The 20,149-nt window shown below is 39.7% G+C and overlaps 1 protein-coding gene across 3 annotated transcripts in view; it reads left to right on the top strand.

Moving 5' to 3' along the window:
• Nucleotides 1-20,149, top strand: part of MAPRE2 (microtubule associated protein RP/EB family member 2) — a 136,560-nt gene that overhangs the window by 96,554 nt on the left and 19,857 nt on the right. For all 3 annotated transcript variants that reach the window (XM_075270559.1, XM_075270560.1, XM_075270558.1), the window contains one exon: nucleotides 11,875-12,020. In XM_075270559.1, coding sequence (XP_075126660.1) covers nucleotides 11,875-12,020 — 146 coding nt within the window. The remainder of the gene's footprint in view (nucleotides 1-11,874; nucleotides 12,021-20,149) is intronic.

Here is a 20,149-nt window from a genome sequence, read left to right as displayed (position 1 = left end):
TATTACGCTATCATTTTATAAATGCAATACTATTACTTATTACTACAACACTTAATATTACACTATTGGTTGGGGTGGATGTATATAGAAGTTGGACTTGTATTTTGATATGGATATGATGGATTTAATGGAGTAGAAGTTGATGATTTACGAGGTCCTAAAGTTGGTCAACCATAGTGCTTTTATTATTCTGAGACGTAATGGAATCTTTATTAGCAGATGGAACGGTGACTGAATTCCCAACATACACTGCAAATTATTTTGAAATATAGGGCAATAAAGTTTAACACAAAATTCAAGGGCATTTATATTATAACATGAGCATTATATGGTTAAAAGGACACTCAAATCTACAAAAAGATTTAAAAAATATGACTCGGCAATTCCTCTCTAATCCCCTTATTTCCTTTGATCCTGTTTTCTTTCATATTATAATTACAACTGAGAAAAATATAAAGAAATTTTCTCAAAAGATATCCCAGAAGATCACTTGTGTTTCTTAGCTTTTCACAGCCCTTGCTATAGGACACCTGACTGCAGCAGGAGCCTCCCCCCTCTACCTGTCTGCAGGAAGACACACAAATTGTTATGCCATGGCCCTCATAAGGTCCTTCTCTTTAGTTGTGCCCAAACTAACACAGCGCTTTACAGACATTGTCAGTCACTGTCCCATATAAGGGTCACAATCTACATTCCCTATCAGTATGTCTTTAGTGTGTGGAAGGAAACTCATGCAAACAGGGGAAGAACATACACTCATTGCCGATGTTATCCTTGGTCAGATTCGGACCTAGGACTCCACAGCTGAAAGGCCGCAGTTCTAACCACTATGCCACTGTGGACGTCTATTTTTTCAGTGTCCTGCTTTTATCTCTAGGCAGAATCTGGCACAGATTTTGATGTGGATTCCATCTCAAAATTTGTGCCAGATTTCACTGTGTGAACATACCCTAAGAGTCCTGCTCTACCTTGCCTTAGTTTCCACAGCTTATTTAGCTACAGAAGCTGACACTGCTGATCAGCTCCATTCATTCTCATTTCTCTGTTGTGTCTGGATGGAGGAATTGAATACTCTGAAGGATATTTTGCAAAAACTCTCAGGATAATGAAAACGGAAATATGGTTGGTAGTGGCACATTGCAGCAATATAAACCTCCCCTATTGTTTCTTTTTGCTGCTTTACTTATAAATTTTGTAACATAGTAGCAGAAACCTATCCATTGTCCGTGTCAGATTCATGAAATGGTTTGGGTCAGTAACCGTACTCTTCATGTGCAGGGCCATAGAAAGCCATGCAGGAAATCTACGTAGCTATCTAGCAGTCTCCAGTTGAACATGTTTCTTGTATAAAAAGACATACATACTTCATTGTATTTTCCCCTCATGTAACCAGAAATAAATGTGGGTGGATTAGTAAGTGCAACCAAGCAGGAGTGCCTATAAAGTGTGTAGGGGGATAAGAGTCTTACATATGATTTATGCCTATTAAAGGGGCTGACCAACAAAACTCTACAGGATACGTGATAAATCTGTATTCGCTGGGTTGTGTCTGGTATTGCAGCTCAACTCCATTGATGTGAAAGGGGCTGAGCTGCAAAACTATATTCAACCTGTGGATGGGGATGTTCTTCTTTTTGGAATAAAGCTGCCATATCTTCCTAATGCTGCACAGTCCCTACAAGGATGAGTCTTGCATCTAATACTGTACATATCAGAAAGGCAGTTTGGGGTTAAGGGGGTTTTTACAAGAAGAACTTTATTGGGAAGTGGCGTAACACACTAGGATCTGACGTAAATTAACGCTCAGATCTTTGCCAGTTGATAGCTTGATAAATCTCCAGGTTGTGTTTTAGGGGCCATACACATCACATTTTCAGCATCTGTTCAGCAGGTTTATTTAAAAGAGGGGGGGGGGGGGAATTGAGAATAAAAATAGATGCAAATATAGCTGACCTATTTTATTTCATTTTTACACTTGGGTTGAAACGGATGGCCATCCATTCTCCTCTATTTTTAGCATCTGTTAAATAGATCCACTAAACAGATGCTAAAATAATGTGATTTAAATGTCCTTAGTCGTACTGCCATCCCCTTGTCCTCATATTAGTATGCGGCACTAGTATGCTCATTCTGAAGATCGGAGCACAATGACAATTTAATAGACCTGCGTTATAGAGCACATTACTTATCCCCTTACTAGCAAGATGACGGGCGGCCATAGAGACAGCCTTAATGAATCCTTAGACATCTACACTTGGCAAATTTCAGAATCCATGTTTGTCAAAATCTATGAGCGCTGTCGGCCAGCAAACATGTTGCTATTTTTTTCAAATATTCCACAAATTTGGTGGCAAATTAAAAAATAAGAAAATTATATTAAAAACTAAAGCAGTAATATACTGTCATTCTGGTAAAGGGAAATATTACTCAAAAATTCCTTTGAAATTTCTTTCCCATCCCCTGGGGTTCCCTAGCGTAAAGTGTTAGAGAATTCTTCAGTCACAGCTTTTCTTTATAAATAATCTCCATTAGATTTCTCATCAGCTTTGGTGATTCAGACTGGAAAATAATGATCTCCAAGGATTTCTGGCCAGATAGTCCAGGAAATGTTAAGAGTACTTAGTGACTGACACCAGGTCATCCTGGAAGTGTGAGGATAGCCATCCTAACCCTGACACATGCTCTCGGCGTATCATGTCACATTCTAATGTATGAGCTATTATTAGTGCTACTGCATTAATTTATTAATTTTTATTGGTTGACCGGAGGGTTGCTTGTACAGCGCGTTCCATCTCGAGATGTTTTTAAAGGGTAAAGGACTCTGGCAGCTGCGACTAATGACTGGTCATTTCTCATCATTGTGTTGTATGTATAAACATTCTTCGCGCGAGAATGTGCACATTATAGCAACTCTTAGTCTAAGACGTCTTACTTCGCCATATGGTTTGTAACACAGCAATGCACTGTAAGCACTGACGTGTCTTGATTCTGGAGCCATTACAGATGTTTAATCTCTACAGTCCAACCAAAAATGACCAGTTGCAGCCATAACCCCTGGGTGTTTATGGGCAAGATAATCGCATTGGTTTGGAGGACAGAATTTAGCATTCCAGATTTGTTACAATGGGAGCTATTTTTCTTTTCTTTTTTTTCTTTTTTTTTTTTTTTTTTTTCTTATGGAAATGTTCCCATCAAGCAAAATCTTGGTGTAACTAGAATACAGATTACTGAAAGTTCTTTGTATATTAGCCTATGTACTGTATGTGTATACTATTCTATAACATTACAAAGCTTGCAGTACTATAAAATGAAATAATTTTGATAAGAATGTTAAATGTGGCTGTCTATGTAATAGCCAAGACTAATATGGACATTATATACTTGACTGTGGTTGTAAAAAATGATCATCTAAAATAATATTGTTTTATATAAATATAGCATTACTCATAGCAAATAAAATCTGTCCATGATAGAAACTGAGCCACATTATAAAAAATATATTTATTTATTTTAGAGCTTCATTAATTCCATGGTGCTGTACGTGTGAGCAGGGGATTACCTGTGTATTTTATCTAAAATACAGTATATATTCTGTGTTCCACTGAAAGGCTGTTTTAGCTTAAGGACAACCTGTAGACAATGGTTAGGTTGCTTCAGTGCAGTGTTCAGTCTGTACAGTGTATATACTGTTGATACAGTTTTGCTCTTCCCCCAGGACCTCTTAACACTTCTTATGGGAACTACGATTTTCAGTGGCGAACCACTTCTATCCATTATTGTAGTTAAGATGACCCTCCTACCCAAATCACTTTCTTTTTTTTTTTGGAGATGCTCCCGATGCTGGTCCCCTCCACTGAACTTCAAAGCCTGCAGAAGGCTACCACTTTATATGGAACGCTAAGCGTCATCATATCCCCCGGTTGGTTGTGATGGTGGGACAGGGTGTGGGGGTGTCTGCATATCCTCCATTACTACTGGGCAACTCATTTGAGCTGTATCCATTTGCCAAATGGATGAAAATTGGCAAATGGATACACTTCCCAGCCTTTTTTTTTTTTTTTTTTTTTAATGGAATACCTCCTATTTAACCCTCTTCTTCCCAAGGGGCTGGTGGTAAATCTGGTCCACACCTGGTAGCAAGCGGATCAATTTAGGATAGCGGATTTGGTAGATCCCATGTCAATGGAGCTCAGGTCATTCAAGTACTTCACCTCTACCCTTGGTCTCCCCCCAAAAAGAAATCAGCGGGTTACACACTTTATTCGCTCTCTGTGTGGTTCCCTGACAGTCTCCCTTTCCACTTTATTTGAGAAGCTTTGCCAGGCTGACACATTTCTAATTTCCTCTATTTATTAGATGCTCTCCTCCACTGATGGTCGAGATCCCCCTATACATAGGTATATTTCTCGATGGGAGGAGGCAGTGAGTAGATCGCCATCTCCTGGTTTGTGGCAGATTGTATGATTTCGTGCCATGAAATCTTCCATGTGTGTAACATTTCAGAAAACGCACTATAAAGTCCTGATGCACTGGTAACACACCCCTGCTCTGCTTTATTGCCTGAAGCGGGCGATTCCTTCTGAGTGCTGGTGCTGCCACAATGTTGTTGGCACCCTCTTTCATATATTCTGGGAGTGCCCTTTGATACAGAGTTTCTGGATGGAACTGAAGGCGCTGACTGATGCCCTCTTCCTACAGGGAGTCCCCCTAAACCCACTGACCCATCTTCTAAACCTGACCCCTAGACACCTGGGTAAGAAGACCTCCAGACTTTTCCTTTACACCCCCTCTTTCTTCCGTTCAGTTTTTCCCTTTGTCCTTTGTTCACACCACTAGTTGATCCTCCTTATTTGTCAGTGTTTTGTTTGGTTTAGCTGATGTTCAGGTATACTATCTGTCTGTTACATTTTATGAATCCATATTAGTGGTGGACATACTGTAGATGCTATCCTTGGCAATGGCTGTCCATGAGACACATGCCCATCTTTTAGTTAAATTTTTCCCTTTTCTCTAAAAAGAGATCTCTAAATTTACAACACATTGGGGGAAATATTCTTATGGTATGTCATCAAATTGAAAATCTAAATTCAATTCTATGAAATTCTGTCAATTTTGTTGGTAGAAGTTGGCATCTGCAGACAGAGTTCTGGGTAAAGGATGCTTTTATAATCTGTGTTATGTCTAGGTCTCTGAAGGTTTATGTAGGCCTTTAACGTTGACCCGCAGTTGAAAGTACAGCTAATAACTGTGCGGATTAAATTCCCAAGAGGTGCGCCATTTTCTATTTTAGTATTGTGGTTAGTCTACTGTAGGAAACAGATTAATCAGCGGGTAAGAAAACAGAAACATTGAAATACTCCTTATAAGGATAACAGCATCTCCAGTACCAGCCTCCTGCACCAACAACTATTTCCTCCATTCCCATATTATTTAAAGGTAGTCTCTCAGCAATTCTCAGCTTGTCCCCCCTTACTGGCTATGTATATCACACACAGGCAAATTTCAACATATCAGTGTTGTCCTTCATCCATGTAAGGCCTGGTTCACATTTGCATTTGGTATTTCGTTCGGGGAGTCCACTTGGGGACCCCTTGAATGGAATACCGAATGCATTGATGAGCGGTGAGCAATGAAACCCCACAGACCCCATAGACTATAATGGGGTCCGTGTGTTTTCTGCGCGGTGTCCACACAAGTCATGTGGAGAAGAAAGAAGTTCATGAAGTACTTTTCTCTCCACATGACTCGTGCGGACAGCACGCGGAAAACACATGGACCCCATTATAGTCTATGGGGTCCGTGTAGTTTCATTGCTCACCATTTGTCAATGCATTCGGTATTCCGTTCGGGGGGTCCCCAAGCGGACTTCCCGAACAAAATACCAAACGCAAATGTGAACCGGGCCTAACAGAGAAAATTTAAGATTTATTCCATCATGTGTCATACAAATTATTGGTAGGGGTTCACTGGGTGTAAATACCAAGAAAGTGTCCAGGATTCTTGTCGCTAAACCCTTCTTTTTAATCTTCAGTAAGAACCATTGCGTTTCCCTCCATTCTTATGATGGCATGTGATGGAATAAAAGTTTATTTTCCTTGCTGTGCTATATGGATGAACAACAGAGCTCAACTTTAAAGGGGTTGGCCACCTTCAGACCAATATTGACAAACAAATATACAATAAAAAGATATACAATTTTTCAATATTCTTTCAGTATTAATTCCTCACGGTTTTCTAGATCTCTGCTTGCTGTCATTCATTCTGTTACTTCTAGAGGATAAAACTCTGACCATGGTCATGTGATTTACGGTCCATGGTCATGTGATTTACGGTCCATGGTCATGTGATGAGCACACAGGTGCACAGCTCGTTACCAGGCAGATGTCTGATCATTGTGCTGTGACTGTAACGAGCGGCACCTGTGTGCTCATCACATGACCATGGACCGTAAATCACATGACCATGGTCAGAGTTTTATCCTCTAGAAGTAACAGAATGAATGACAGCAAGCCGAAATCTAGAAAACTGTGAGGAATTGATACAGAAGGTATATTGGAACATTGTATATCTTTTTATTGTACATTTGTTTGTCAATTTTGGTCTGAAAGTGGCCAACCCCTTTAAAGATGTTTTCTAAGCTAAAAATACTACAGGCCTAACCTCAAGACTAAAGATACATCACTAATATCTGACATGTAGTGGTCCAACCCTCCAATCAATCAATTGTTCTCAGCAGAAGATATGCAGAGAACAGAGCTGGAAGCAGACTGCTTTCTTCTCTGTGTAGTGGCCAAACTGACTCATTGCAGCTTAGCTACCATTCAAGTATCTGATCTGCAGTATGTGGCCTGACCACTACACAGCTATCTGCTTCCTGCTCTATTCTCTGCATATAAGCTGCTGAGAACAGCTGATTAATGGGGGTGGCGGGTGGCGAACTCCCACAGATCTGGTATTGGTGACTTATCTTTAGGATAGTTCAACAATATTTTTAGCTCCACAAAAAACCTATAAGCTATCTTTCATGTATTCTATATAGTGTTGTAAGTGGGCTTTCTTTGAAGTACCCTTTTAGCAGATTCAGGTCTAGGGGGTGCTATAACTGGAGTATATCTGCTAATATGCATTCATTGATATTAACTTTTTTTTTCTAATATTGGATCACAAAAGTAGTTCTTTAGTGGTTTTACTGTATAATCTGAAGCAGTGTGCCACTTATCGTCTATGGGAATAATATTTTATACTATATCAGTAGTAGAAATGGAAAAATAGTAGTTGTAGAAAATTGCATTGATGCAACCTGTGTTCTCTACTACAGCAGAATAGATCCCCCGGGGTATGTCTTATTGGCAAGGATGTATACTGAGGAGGTGTGAATCTGTTGAATGTACGCACCTTATTATATGTATATAGTGCTGGAGGCCGGATAATTACAATATATTACTACACTGGTCCCTGAATAGTTTTCCTGATCTAATATGATTAATGGTTACAGCAGAACATACCGTAGATTGCTTTAGCAGTATCTCTCCACATCTGTAATATACATAAATCCCGTCACCTGTTATCAGTGTTTACCTTCTAATCCGCCTGCTCCACTATGAGCTGAGCGGAAATGTCGATGAAAACTTTCTCCTGCGCCTGAACGTCATTACATTGGCACCTAGACAAATATCTTTCATTAATTTATAACTTTCCTCTCTGCTTGTACTGTATGTCCTGAGAAATATTGTTCCCAGCTACCCTTGTTATTACTTTGACGCTCATGTTATTATAACAATCAGCAATACGATAGGCTGCCAATACAGGCAAAATAAATATTACACAATAAATAATAGTTATGTTCAGATTTAAAACCTAAAATATGCATTGTGGTTATGGCATTCACGTAATATACAATTATATCAGCTCCACTGCTAATATTCAGCAGTACAGCAATATGTCAGCAGACCTCAGAGCACTTCATTGCTGCTGTAATTGAATGAGAACCTTTTACTGCGGCTGTTATCAAGTATAGCTGAGAATAGGTGTTTCTTGTTAATGTGGATAATGGGAAGCTTTTATTTCATAAAAATGGATGCTACTGAGCGCATGGGGCGTAACAAGCAACCATGGGACCCCACTACACCATGACTGCCTCAAGGGGCAAATTCAGAACTTAGAGTGTAAAATCATTGCGGTTTCCTTTACGCACAGGGATAACGCACACAGTGATGTCACAGTACAGGGATAATGGGCACAGTGATGTCACAGTATTGGAATAATGCACACTAGGACATCATAGCACAAAGATAATTCACTCACAAAAAGATCATTTTGCAGGAGGAAAGTAATTACAATGAAGTGATATGCAGGCATTATAATCTTACAATGAAGTGATATGCAGGCATTATAATCTTTCAATAAAGTGATGGACATGTATTCCGATTTCCACCTTTCCTTCCATTGCCCTTAGTTATCAGTAACTGCTAGGTCTTTGTGGAAATGACACCCCTAGCTGTTGGGTCCCATTACAGTCGCTATGTCTGTTACCCTGGTTGTTCCACCAAATAGAGTAATATTTCTGATCTAAAGACGACTATAACAATAGTTGCCTCAACTCCTAATAAGTCTCACTTTCCCTCATATGCACTTTATTTAATGGGTTTGTCCCACCATATACTATTGAAAGAAAGAAAATAAATAAATACAAGTACCAATATTTGACATTAACATCCTGTTAAGACTTCTCTCTATAGTATGGGGCCACCTGGTGTTCAGAGTGTACAGCAGTGTACACCTCCACCTAGCAAGCGGTGCACTGGTGGACATTCATGCTCAGTCAGTCTATTTACAACCAAGCCGCTACATAGTGATCCCCTGTTCAGTAGTAGCTTTCTGTCAAAAAAAGAGGTGTGGAGACTATCCAGTGGCATGGCAATATAACTGCAGGGGGAGTAAAAAGGGCTATATTGTCAGCCAGAGGGGGAAGGAAACTGATTGTAAAGCACCCATCTCTGGCAGCGCCAAGTAGGACTCATGATGGCAAAATTGATGGAAATTGTATTTTTATACCAGAAACACTTTCAATTACTTTAACACAGCTATTAATAGCTTTTTATCATTTTTGGTGTGAAAATGATTCATAGGATAACCCCCTTACAGAGACATGTCCACCAATACAATGTATCCCCCATTTACAGGAGTACTTATGGTTCGGCCATTGGAGGACAGTATCTTGCATTCTGTTACGCTCATTCTTTTTATTTTTAGTTCTTTTACAGTAAAAGGGTTTTCAGCTACCGCAGTAGTATGTGGTCGCTCTGATCCAGAATAAGATGGCTTGTCTTCTATGAGGCAGTATATCTTTAGAAGCCTATGAATCCCAATAGTCGTGTGTTCTTGTGGTACATGTAAATTACACTTGCTCATTGCGTGGATCTTGGCCATGTTCAGGCCTCTAACTGGAAACAAAGGAGTATATGATTCATAATCCGTCCATACTTCATAGTAACCCAATTCTTTTTCTGTTCTCTAAGTAGCACATGAGCGGAGATGTATGGGAAAAGTATGAAGGTTTGTGGGGGTTGCAGAAAGAGCCAAGCACAGACCACCTCTTACTTCTATAGGGGATGCAGCTAGGCTTCAGTATACACTATAGTGAGAATACTGTAATCCTCATCTACAATGAACATAGGGTTACAGTTACACTGTTTAGGCCTCTTTTGCACCAATATTCAGTACTTTATTATTCCAATTTTCATTTATGGTATATAATAGCATAGCACATTCTACCATTCCATAAAATAGTATACAGAAAAGAAACTTACCATGCAATATACTTTTTTTTTTTTTTTTTTAACATTGTAGCTCATTCTATTATTTGCGTATCCCTCTATAAGCCTGTACGGTGGGATTACAACATCACCGGGAAGGAATTTTTTCACCTGAAATGGGGCAATTGGCATGAGCCTCATGGGTTTTTTTTTTCTTCCTCTGGATCAAGACGTAGGGGATTGTAGGGTTATAGGTTGGATTTGATGGACTGATGTCTTCCATCAGGAGTACCTTCCATCAGGAGTACACATTGGCAGATCCTCCCAATGTATACTTTCAAAGTAGGTTCCAAATGTGATGTGAACAGAACCTAAAGCTATTGTACTGTGCACAAGAGAGTCTATGCACTGTCACTTAGTATGTATAAGGACAATCCATTTACAACTGTGCTGTATTGTTTCAAGTTGTTTTTAATAACTAGTTGAATTAAATGTTCTCATCACAGAATATCTGGAAAGTTTTTTGTTTGACTCATCATCACTTGAAGTTAACCACATATGTATATAGACATATATACACCAGTTCCAATTATTATTTTGGTGTGTTATAGTAACAACAGTACCGTTATGCAGTTACTTGCTATTATTTCTTGAGAAATGGTCACTGAGCTTCTCCAGTCATACTTACCAGTGTAGAAGGCTACGGTCAGCCTGACTACTCACTTTAGCTGTTGGCTGAATGCTCTTTCAGCTATGGCTCTATAGTGTACATGTCTATAGTCTCCCTATAGACATGTACACTATACACTTGCCGCTTCTGGCTGGGTTTTGAATGGGGAGAAAGCCACTACTAGACACTTCTGGCAGTGACTTATCTCTTCTGGTAGCAAAAGGATTAGGCATGTTAAAATTAAACAGTCTGATCCTTCTTTCCCCCGACTTTCACAACATCCATGGAAGGAATGTTTGGGCGCAACTATACACATTAGGTCTGCTGTTTTGGGTAGGAATGAGTATGACCAGTAGGATATTTTAAAGTATGTTCACCCTGTCGATTGGTCTCATAGTAACTCTTAAGACTGCCTCAAGGGAACTGTTTCCCAAGCTAAGCCAAATACTGTACCACCTGCTCAAATAACTAACTATAAGAGTAGCAAGGCTGGACGTGCACATTATAGTATGAGGATTTTGTGAGTATTTCAAGAAACATTTACATATACCCTGTGTGATAAATGCACCAGGAGCTGAGAACTTACATTAAACTTTGGTAAGCATATCTAGGTCCTCAAAAAATATTAAAGGAAGGTTTACTAAATCTGTCTAAGAGGTTTGACAGTCTTAAAATAGTCCATATTTATTACAGCAGTTGATGGATCAGGTGTATCTGGTTTGGATCTGGTGTATCTTTAGACTGTATAGTCTAAGGTGGTATTAGACAAGCTGAATTTGTATAACACGTTTTGTAGGCCATCAGCACTCTTTCTGCATTGGCCTGACTACTCAGGCTGATGTAGAGGACATGAAGGAGGATCAATCCCCAATATATACCTTCATTGTCTATCTGCTGCAGAGCCCTTATTGGACAGGGTGAGGAGCTGCAATGATTTTTTTTTTTGGTCTTCTGAAATCAGCTGAGCTAATAGTTGGCACTATTAGGGGGCATTCACACAGAGTAAAGTGGCACTAATTCTACCACGAGAACTCGCTGCAGAATCAGCGCTGATAAAGACTCCCATTGACTTCAATGGGTTCCATTTTCCATACAGAACACATTGAAATCAATGGGAGGCTTTTTAATTCATTGATTTCAATGTGTTCTGTGCAGAATTTTTAGCTATTTAATGAAGGTGGTATAATATATTGAAAGCCTTGTCCACAAAGGCACACGCACAATTGCAGAAGCCTTGTAGTTCTCATACTCAGTCATAGACATTATATCTTTTCCCAGCACAGATTTCTCAGATATATTAAGAACAAGAGTGTTTATTTTCTCTGAACATATTAAGTGTTCTCCTACATAAGGAGTTGGAGCTCACGCCTGATGACTTTGTGATGACAGCGTACTACTGCTCCAATCTGTTAATACCCTGTATATGATTCTCCTGGCTTCTGTCCACAGGTGCTGCCTACTGCCAGTTTATGGATATGCTCTTCCCAGGATGCATAAGCCTAAAGAAGGTCAAGTTTCAAGCCAAGCTGGAGCACGAGTACATTCACAATTTCAAACTTCTGCAAGCCTCATTTAAAAGAATGAATGTCGATAAGGTAAAACTTTGGCAGAACGAAAATGGTTCCTAGTTCCTGCTGTTATTGCTGCCTGCAGAAAGTTTTGGGAAAATGTGGTCTAGCTGGGTAATGACTAAAATAGTAGGTGGCAAAGTGCCAGAGCTGATTTGTATCTCATCAGCATCTCCTGGGAAAATTGCAGGGCTGTCGAGTCTACATGAGACCCGGCATCTGTCATTCAGTATGTTACATGTAAGCATGGGTGCAGAGGCCCCCTTTCTTTATTGCGGCTACATTTTCGCCATTGCCTGCAGCTATGTGAGTTTAATGAAATGTTGCTACATATACCCACACCATTTATATGTCTATAACTGACCTGCAGTGATTTGGATATAGGATAGCGGACACCAGGGAAATTTGTATCTCTATATAATTATATATATTATGGATTTATTTCTCTGGTGTATATAACACCATTGTGTTTACCAGTGCTTTAGATGTTGTGATCACTCGCTATCCCCACTGGAGCTCAAAATCTAAATTCCAATTCTTTAGAGTGTGAAACGAATCCAGAATACCTGGATGAAACCCTTAAAAATTAAGGAGACAGTCCATACAGATATTGTCCATACCCAGGACCGCAGTGCTACAAGGCAAGCCTGCTAGAAACTAAGCCGTTATTATATGATATAGGGTTAAATCCAGAGGAAGGTGGGGGCAGAGTCTTCTATATTAACACTATTTTGTGATTATTTTAAAACCTTACTTATGCTACACATATCACATACCTGGCTATGTTTAACAGTCTGTATGAAAAATGACCTCAACAGATCCCTGTATAGAAAGGATGTCACAGCTTATGTGCTATGAAAAAAGTATTCTCCATTTTAAATGTCTCCTATTATTACAATATTACTCAAAGGAGACTTAGTAAAAATGGGGAAAAAATAACAATCCCTTAACCATGTCCTATACCAAGCTGTAAGTTTACCAATGGTTCATTAAAGCGGTTGTCCCATTATGGAGTCTTATCTGCTGTTCACAGGACAGGGGATAAGTGTCTGATTGCTGGGGCTTGATCGCCGGAAACCCCAATAATGGGGAGGACTGGGGACCGAAGTTGATAATGGAGCACCAATGCACTTGTGTGACCAGTACTCCATTCACTTCTATGGGGTCCAATACTCCATTCACTGTAAAGTGGGGCGGAAGCGTTCCTCACAGCAATGACACAATTCTGTAATGCTCGCCTTTATGACAGTGGAGGAATATCGGTATCTCCAGCACTGGGGGGGGGGGGGGGGGAGGATACCAGGAACACTGACTCTGCTGAATTCAGCACACTATTTGCTTTCTAGCCATATGTAATACCGCACATGAAAGGTCCTCTTTAAATAGTTGCTCCAACATTTAACAGCAGTAAAAGTACTGCCAAACATTTCCTGTTTATACTTTACACATGTCATTGTCTTGCTCTCTTTTTGGTTTGAGACGTCTTTCTATTCAGACACATTGGTAGGCCTTGTGCACACACAGCTCATTCAGAGCCTTCTACAGCATGGCACAGGGTTCAGGCCAGGACTTCAGATAGCCCAGAGCAAAATTTAGTTGGATCATGGCAGCAAATGACTTCTTATGTAGGTTCGATATATATGAATAATAGATATAATGGATACATAGGTACAATAAACATGATAAATAAACACAATTGATCAGGGGGTCAATAATCTCCCAAACCCCAGCTATTGAACAAACTATAATTCTCATCATTCTCCATTATCTTCTATACATAATAGATAGGCATGATGGATAAATGGATAGAAAGTGCAATAGATGGCACAAGAAATAGACAGATGGATAGATAGAAGGATAGCATGAACAACGGATAGATGTATGAATAGATAGCATGCAACATACATATACACTATATCTCATGACAGATACACTAGATCTCAATAAATTAGAATATCATCAAAAAGTTGGGTTGAAACGCATATATTACAGTCATTACAAACCAGAATTAACTTTTTAAAGAGTTTTTTATATGTTAATGTTAATGATTATGGCTTACAGCCAAGGAAACCCAAGTCATTATCTCAGAAAATTAGAATAATTAACCCCCAAAAAGCTGCAAAGGGTTCCTAAGTGTTTAAAAAGATCCTGTATCAAAGTGCTGTATCAAAGCATATTAATGGAAAGTTGAGTGGAAGGAATAAGTGTGGTAGAAAAATGTGCACAAGCAACTGAGATAACCGCTGCCTTGATAGGATTGTTAAGAAAAGGCCATTCAAAAATATGGGGGATATTCACTAGGAGTGGACTGCTGCTGGAGTCAGGGCTTCAAGAGCCATCACACAGACATATCCAGGACATGAGCTACAAGCGTCACATTCTGTGTGTCCAGCCACTCATGACCAATAGACAACGCCAGATGCATCTCACCTGGGCCAAGGTGAGAAAGAACTGGACTGTTGCTCAGTGGTCAAAGTTGTTTTCAGATGAAAGTAAATTCTGCATTTCATTTGGAAGGTCCCAGAGTCTGAAGGAAGAGTGGAGAGGCCACTGTACACAATCCAAGCTGCCTGAGGTCTAGAGTGAAGTTTCCACAATCAGTGATGGTTTGGGGAGCCATGTCATCTGCTGGTGAAGGTCCACTGTGTTTTATCAAGACCAAAGTCATTGTAGACCTCTACCAGGAAATTCTAGAGCGCTTCAGGCTTCCCTCAACCAACAAGCTTTTTGAGATGGAATTTTAATTTTTCAACAGGACTTGGCACCTGTCCACACTGCCAACTGTGCTTGATTGGCCAGCAAACGCGCCTGGCCTTAACCCCATAGAGAATCTATGGGGTATTGTCAAGAAGTAGATGAGACCCCAGACCCAACAATGCAGATGAGCTGAAGGCTGCTATCATACAACCTGGGCTTCCATAACACCTCTGCAGTGCCACAGGCTGATCCCTCCATGCCACATTGTTGCATTGATGCAAAAGGAGCCCACACCAAGTATTGAGGGCATTTACTGGACAGATTTTTCATTTGACCAACATTTCTGTGTTCAGGGCGGGTTCACACCTGCGCCCAGTCTCCGCTTTCAGGTTTCCATCTTCTACTCAAGAAACTGGACAGGAGACGGAAACCGGCAGGCAGTTTTCAAACCCATTCATTCTAATGGGTTTGCAAAGTGTCCGCCTGTGAGCGTCTTCTGGCCTCCGCGGCGAAACCGGGTTTTTTTTTTGTTTGTTTTTTTTAACTGGATACAAAGTCAGACATGCAGGACTTTGTGCCCGGTTAAAAAGAAAAAAAACCTTTTGCCGCAGAGACCAGAAGACTCACGGGCAGACACTGACTTCCAGGTTTCTGTCTTCTTTCGGCAGAAGACAGAAACCCACAAAGCGGAGACCAGGAACAGATGTGAACCCGCTCTCAATAAGGTTTTTACAGTTGGTCTTATATAATATTCTAATTTTCTGAGATAATAACTTTTGGGTTTTTCTTGACTGTAAGCCATAATCAACAAAATTAACAAAAAGAAACACTTGAAAAAGTTCCCTCTGTTTGTAATGACTCAGTATAATTTATGGGTTTCACTTTTTTAATTGAATTCCTAAAAAAAAAAAAAGAGAAAAAAAAAACCTTTCTGATAATCTAATGTATTGAGATGTACCTGTATGACATTTACACAGCAGACCTTCTACAACAGTTGTTGTTTGACAAATCCACACACAAATTTACTATATCATTTTTACTAAAGCATGGATAGAGATGTCTGGCAGTGCAGATAACGGATATCTGTAATGTATTCCCCAGTTCCCTTTTTACATATAATAACCTGTCTACATTGTAATACGTCCAGGTTCTTATTTTAGGTTGGATAGGAGATGTTGTTTTGCTCATTTCTTGCAGCTCAATTACCGAATGTGTCTCTTCCAGTTCAATTATTTTATGAAAATTACAATTTTGTTCCCCTCCCCTTATAAACCCACAAACACCCTGAAGCTTCTGGATATAGTGCAAGATATTTTTAGCAATGTAGAATTAAATAAATTGATCTCCTAGTGGAAAAAAGGTTAGTGCATGATGCATTTTGTAAACCTACGTAAATAGTTAAGCCGAAGGTGTTGTCAGTAGAAAAGACAGTGTCTGTGCTATAATAGTCATGATGTAGACTGAGCAGAATGGAAAATGTCCAACAAATAAGCATACAAGCCAAATAAAGAACCATTGCTGGTATGCCCACCTTCAGTAAATTCGTGCTTCTGTCTTAAGGAATTACTGATGCTATTCCTAAAATTTATAACTGTCCCTTTCTGTGCCCAACAAGAACTACTGATAGCCATTAAAACATGAAATAATCTCTTTATTAGGGCATCAATTCTTAAGGGGAAACACAGTTTAATTCAGATGACCCTAGCCCATATATTTGCATTGATATGATGAGTTTTGTTGACAGACTCTCTTATAAGGATCTGTTCATAGTCACATTGTAGGTTCAACCACCCCATTGCAGATTTTGTTGAAAAGTGGCAGAAAAACTAGTGCAGAATACTGAACTGCTTTTTGCAGTAAAATGCTAGGCCTCATAATGGAAACCCAATCATAATCTATGAGGTCCCCCTGGACACTGCTCATATTCATGATGTCATATATTCCTTAAAGAAAGTTCATTATTAGTGATTAGCCTTATATACTATACTGTGGAGACAGTAGAGAGTTAGCACATAACAAAATTCCCTCTCTTTAACAGAATACAAGCACAATAAAGGCAGTGAACCAAGGTTAGGTTATCCGCTATCCATAAGCTGATGGGTTGGGGTTCAACTGCTGGAACACCCACTGACATGGCTAGGTTTCACATTTGTGTTCGGGTCTCCATAGGAGAGACTGCCACAAATTGTGTCTAAAATCGGCAGAGAGAAAAGTCTTGCACAGAGAACCTATCTCTCCGCCGGTTTAGGATGGAAACCCCAGGGTGGACAGCGGCCCCTAATATTACTGCTGGTACTGTGATGACATCCATTCCATTTATACAACCAAGTGTCTGAGGTGTTTCCTACAGAGAATTGATTCTAGAATTCAGGAGTAGCTAGGACCTCATCTTCTAATACTGAGGAGGAGATAAGTTATTTTATATTATCTTGTCCTGATAGAAAGAAACTCAAGGAAAAACAAAATCATTGCACTAAACTATATATATATATATATATATATATATATATATATATATATATATATATATATATATATATATATATATATAGTAAGCCAATGGCTGGTCAGGTAATGGAGGGGGTGTACATCTCACCCAGACTACTAAGGTGGGTGAGATGAGAAAACTCCAGAAATGTTTGTTCTCAGCAGGCAACAGGTATGCTGAGCATTTTGGTAAATGCTCAGTGTTGGGCTGGATTTTTAGGAGTGACAGGTAGGTTGGTAGTGGGACCTGTCATTCCACCCCCCTCCAGTCCACATTTTGGGGATGTTCTGGTAGCAACTCAGCTGTTGAGTCTGCTCATCAAGGAGGCTTAAGAAGTCAGCTCCAGCAGCAGACTGTGGCAGAGCTTGGCTGGAGAGCAAACAGAGAGGTCATATTTTTGGAGCTGTGTCCTGAATGATTCTTCTGGCTTTTGATTTCTGTTATTCTAGGTGAGGTGACCTATTCTATGTTTAGTCAGAGCCTAGCCGGGCAGGTATTTATTTTTGGATTGTTTCCTTTTGGTACTGCACTATATTTTTGAGTGAAAATAAACTCTACCTTTGGTTTGGATCAAAAGAAATTGGACTTTTTGTGACTCTGCCACCCCACCTAGCAAACCCAGACCCTGACTAGTTATATATTTTTATATATATACACTAAAATATCATCAAACAAGAAACTGTAAAATTCAGGAAATTCATCCTCAGACAGCCCGATGAAGGTCTTGTTGTGGACTGTTGGTGGCACGAGTCGATGGTCTAGTCAGTTTGCTCCAGTTAATCCCCGTCTTCAGCAAAGCTCCCGAGAATGTCTTTAGCTAATGCTGCCAACACCACCATCTTTATGAGGAGCAACTCTGCATGATTCATGACATGGTCAGCCGAAAAGTGCAGCAGAAATGACGTCACGTCTCAAGAGAACACACGTCTCACTATACACCACTGTCTTCACTCTCTCTGATGAATCTGTAATGTGCAGGGATTATATGTTGGTGTAGAAGAGACATCACAACGGCTATAGATTCCAGAGTGACATCATCATGTTCTGCTCCAGGCAACAGGAGCCATGATTATGGCCTGTGTAGTGATCAAGGCCTATTGCCGCTCCATTTATCTCTATTGGACAGCCGCCACAGACAACCCAAACACCGCACCTTTATAATACTTACCATATTACCTATAATTGAAAGGTACCTGTCTCTCCCTGTGACAGCGTGTAAAAAAAATCAAACACATCATGTGCGGTCAAAAATAGCAAAAACTGTCTCCGTTTATAAGTGTTATAGTCTGCAAGAAAACTGTGGATAATAAAAATACTTACAAATAATATATTTAATTTCGGAATACAACTATGACCAATTATACTCTTATTACTTTGCCTGAGCACATTTGACCCTTATTACATATTTCACATCTAATAAATCTTTCTTGGTATAGAGCAGACACCTCTGACTTGCTGTAATGGATTCCTATCCATCTAGTAGTATTCCATAAATATACTGTCTGTACATTACTTCGCTATCGTATCACTTGTTAACATGACTCTCTTATAATCTCGCTCTCCGGAGATAAGGAATAGTGTTTGTGTCTACTGATTCTCATGTGGCAAAGTACGTGGTGAACTAGGGACGCAAAATGAAATAAAATTTGCTTTTACAGCTAGTTATGAGAAGAACAGAAGACTGCCATTCATGTTTGATAAATGTCAGCAAACCTGCTGATTTTACCATTGTTATAGGTGTCAAGCAGCGGCTTACTCCCCTCGTCATTGAGCCAGAATTGGGAAGCGGAAGAATTTGCAGTCAGCTGTCTTCTAAGAACTATAGTATATGAAGTGTATAGCCAGCAATAGATTACAGGGTTGTCCCACTTGTGAAAATTATTTAATAATGGCTCCGAATGGTGTAAATTGATTTTTAAAAAGTATTTTTCTTATTCTTATTTCCCTCTTTTGAGACTGTTTCTTTGCTCTCGCTCCCCTCTGCTAATATTTCTTTCAATGTGAAATTTGCCACTTTTAAACACTGACTGTAGATGACATAAATTGGATGATTCAGGTCTATAGAAGTCTATAGAGAGGGAAGGGGACAGAGTGAGCTGCAAGGGCAGGAGATAAGAAAGTAAAAAGAAGGCTTATATTGAGAGACTTTCACAAACAAAGCACTTGACTCACATCAGTTCAAGTCAGTACTTCTCTGTATATGTCCTGTATGGTCCTGAGGCTGTTCCTGAGTCAGAGACCACTATGGCGCAGATTCTCCTTTACTTAATGTGTGCAGTGTATGGCAGCTTAATTCTAGTCCTATAATCCAGATAGTGTTACTCCTTATGTATACACATAGCAGCATTTTTTGAAAATTTACCAAAAACAACAGATATGCCTGAATTCTCCTGCTGTACTTCGTAAAGCCGTACATTAGGGGGGTTTTACTGAAGATGGATTAAGACTGAACATTTCCCATTAAATTCAATAATATCTTCACTATGTTCCTGTGCTACCCATTGGTGGATGCAGATAGTAAGCATATTATTTACATATGGGTATATGAGAGGAAACTATTATATGCATCTGCTTCGTCTTAATAGTAAATTCACAAACGCACAATATAGAGTTGCAGCAGATTTGTAATTTGAATTTTGCACCATCTCCACCTCTATGAGTCTGTCAGTAGGTGCAGCGCCTATTATATACTGGCAGAGTCAGAATGTTTTCTCTAGCCCTTGTTGTTCCTGAGCAGCTGGTGCAGTTAGTTTCACCATCCAATATGCTAATTAGACTCTATATTGTCAGGTAGGCAGTCCCCGTCTTTCTGCTGTAGTCCAGGATCACCCAGCTTACAATAGACGGCATATCTGTTGAATCAATGGCACATCATTTGTTAATGGATGCAAAACGTTGGAATTGGTGGAGTTACCGAAAGCTCCTCTTTTTCCAATCTGCAACATGTCAGTTCTCTTGCAGGTTTTTTAGC

Source organism: Leptodactylus fuscus, chromosome 4 (genome assembly GCF_031893055.1).
Source record: "Leptodactylus fuscus isolate aLepFus1 chromosome 4, aLepFus1.hap2, whole genome shotgun sequence".
Lineage (NCBI taxonomy): Eukaryota > Metazoa > Chordata > Amphibia > Anura > Leptodactylidae > Leptodactylus > Leptodactylus fuscus.
This window is presented reverse-complemented; position numbering and strand designations above follow the sequence as displayed.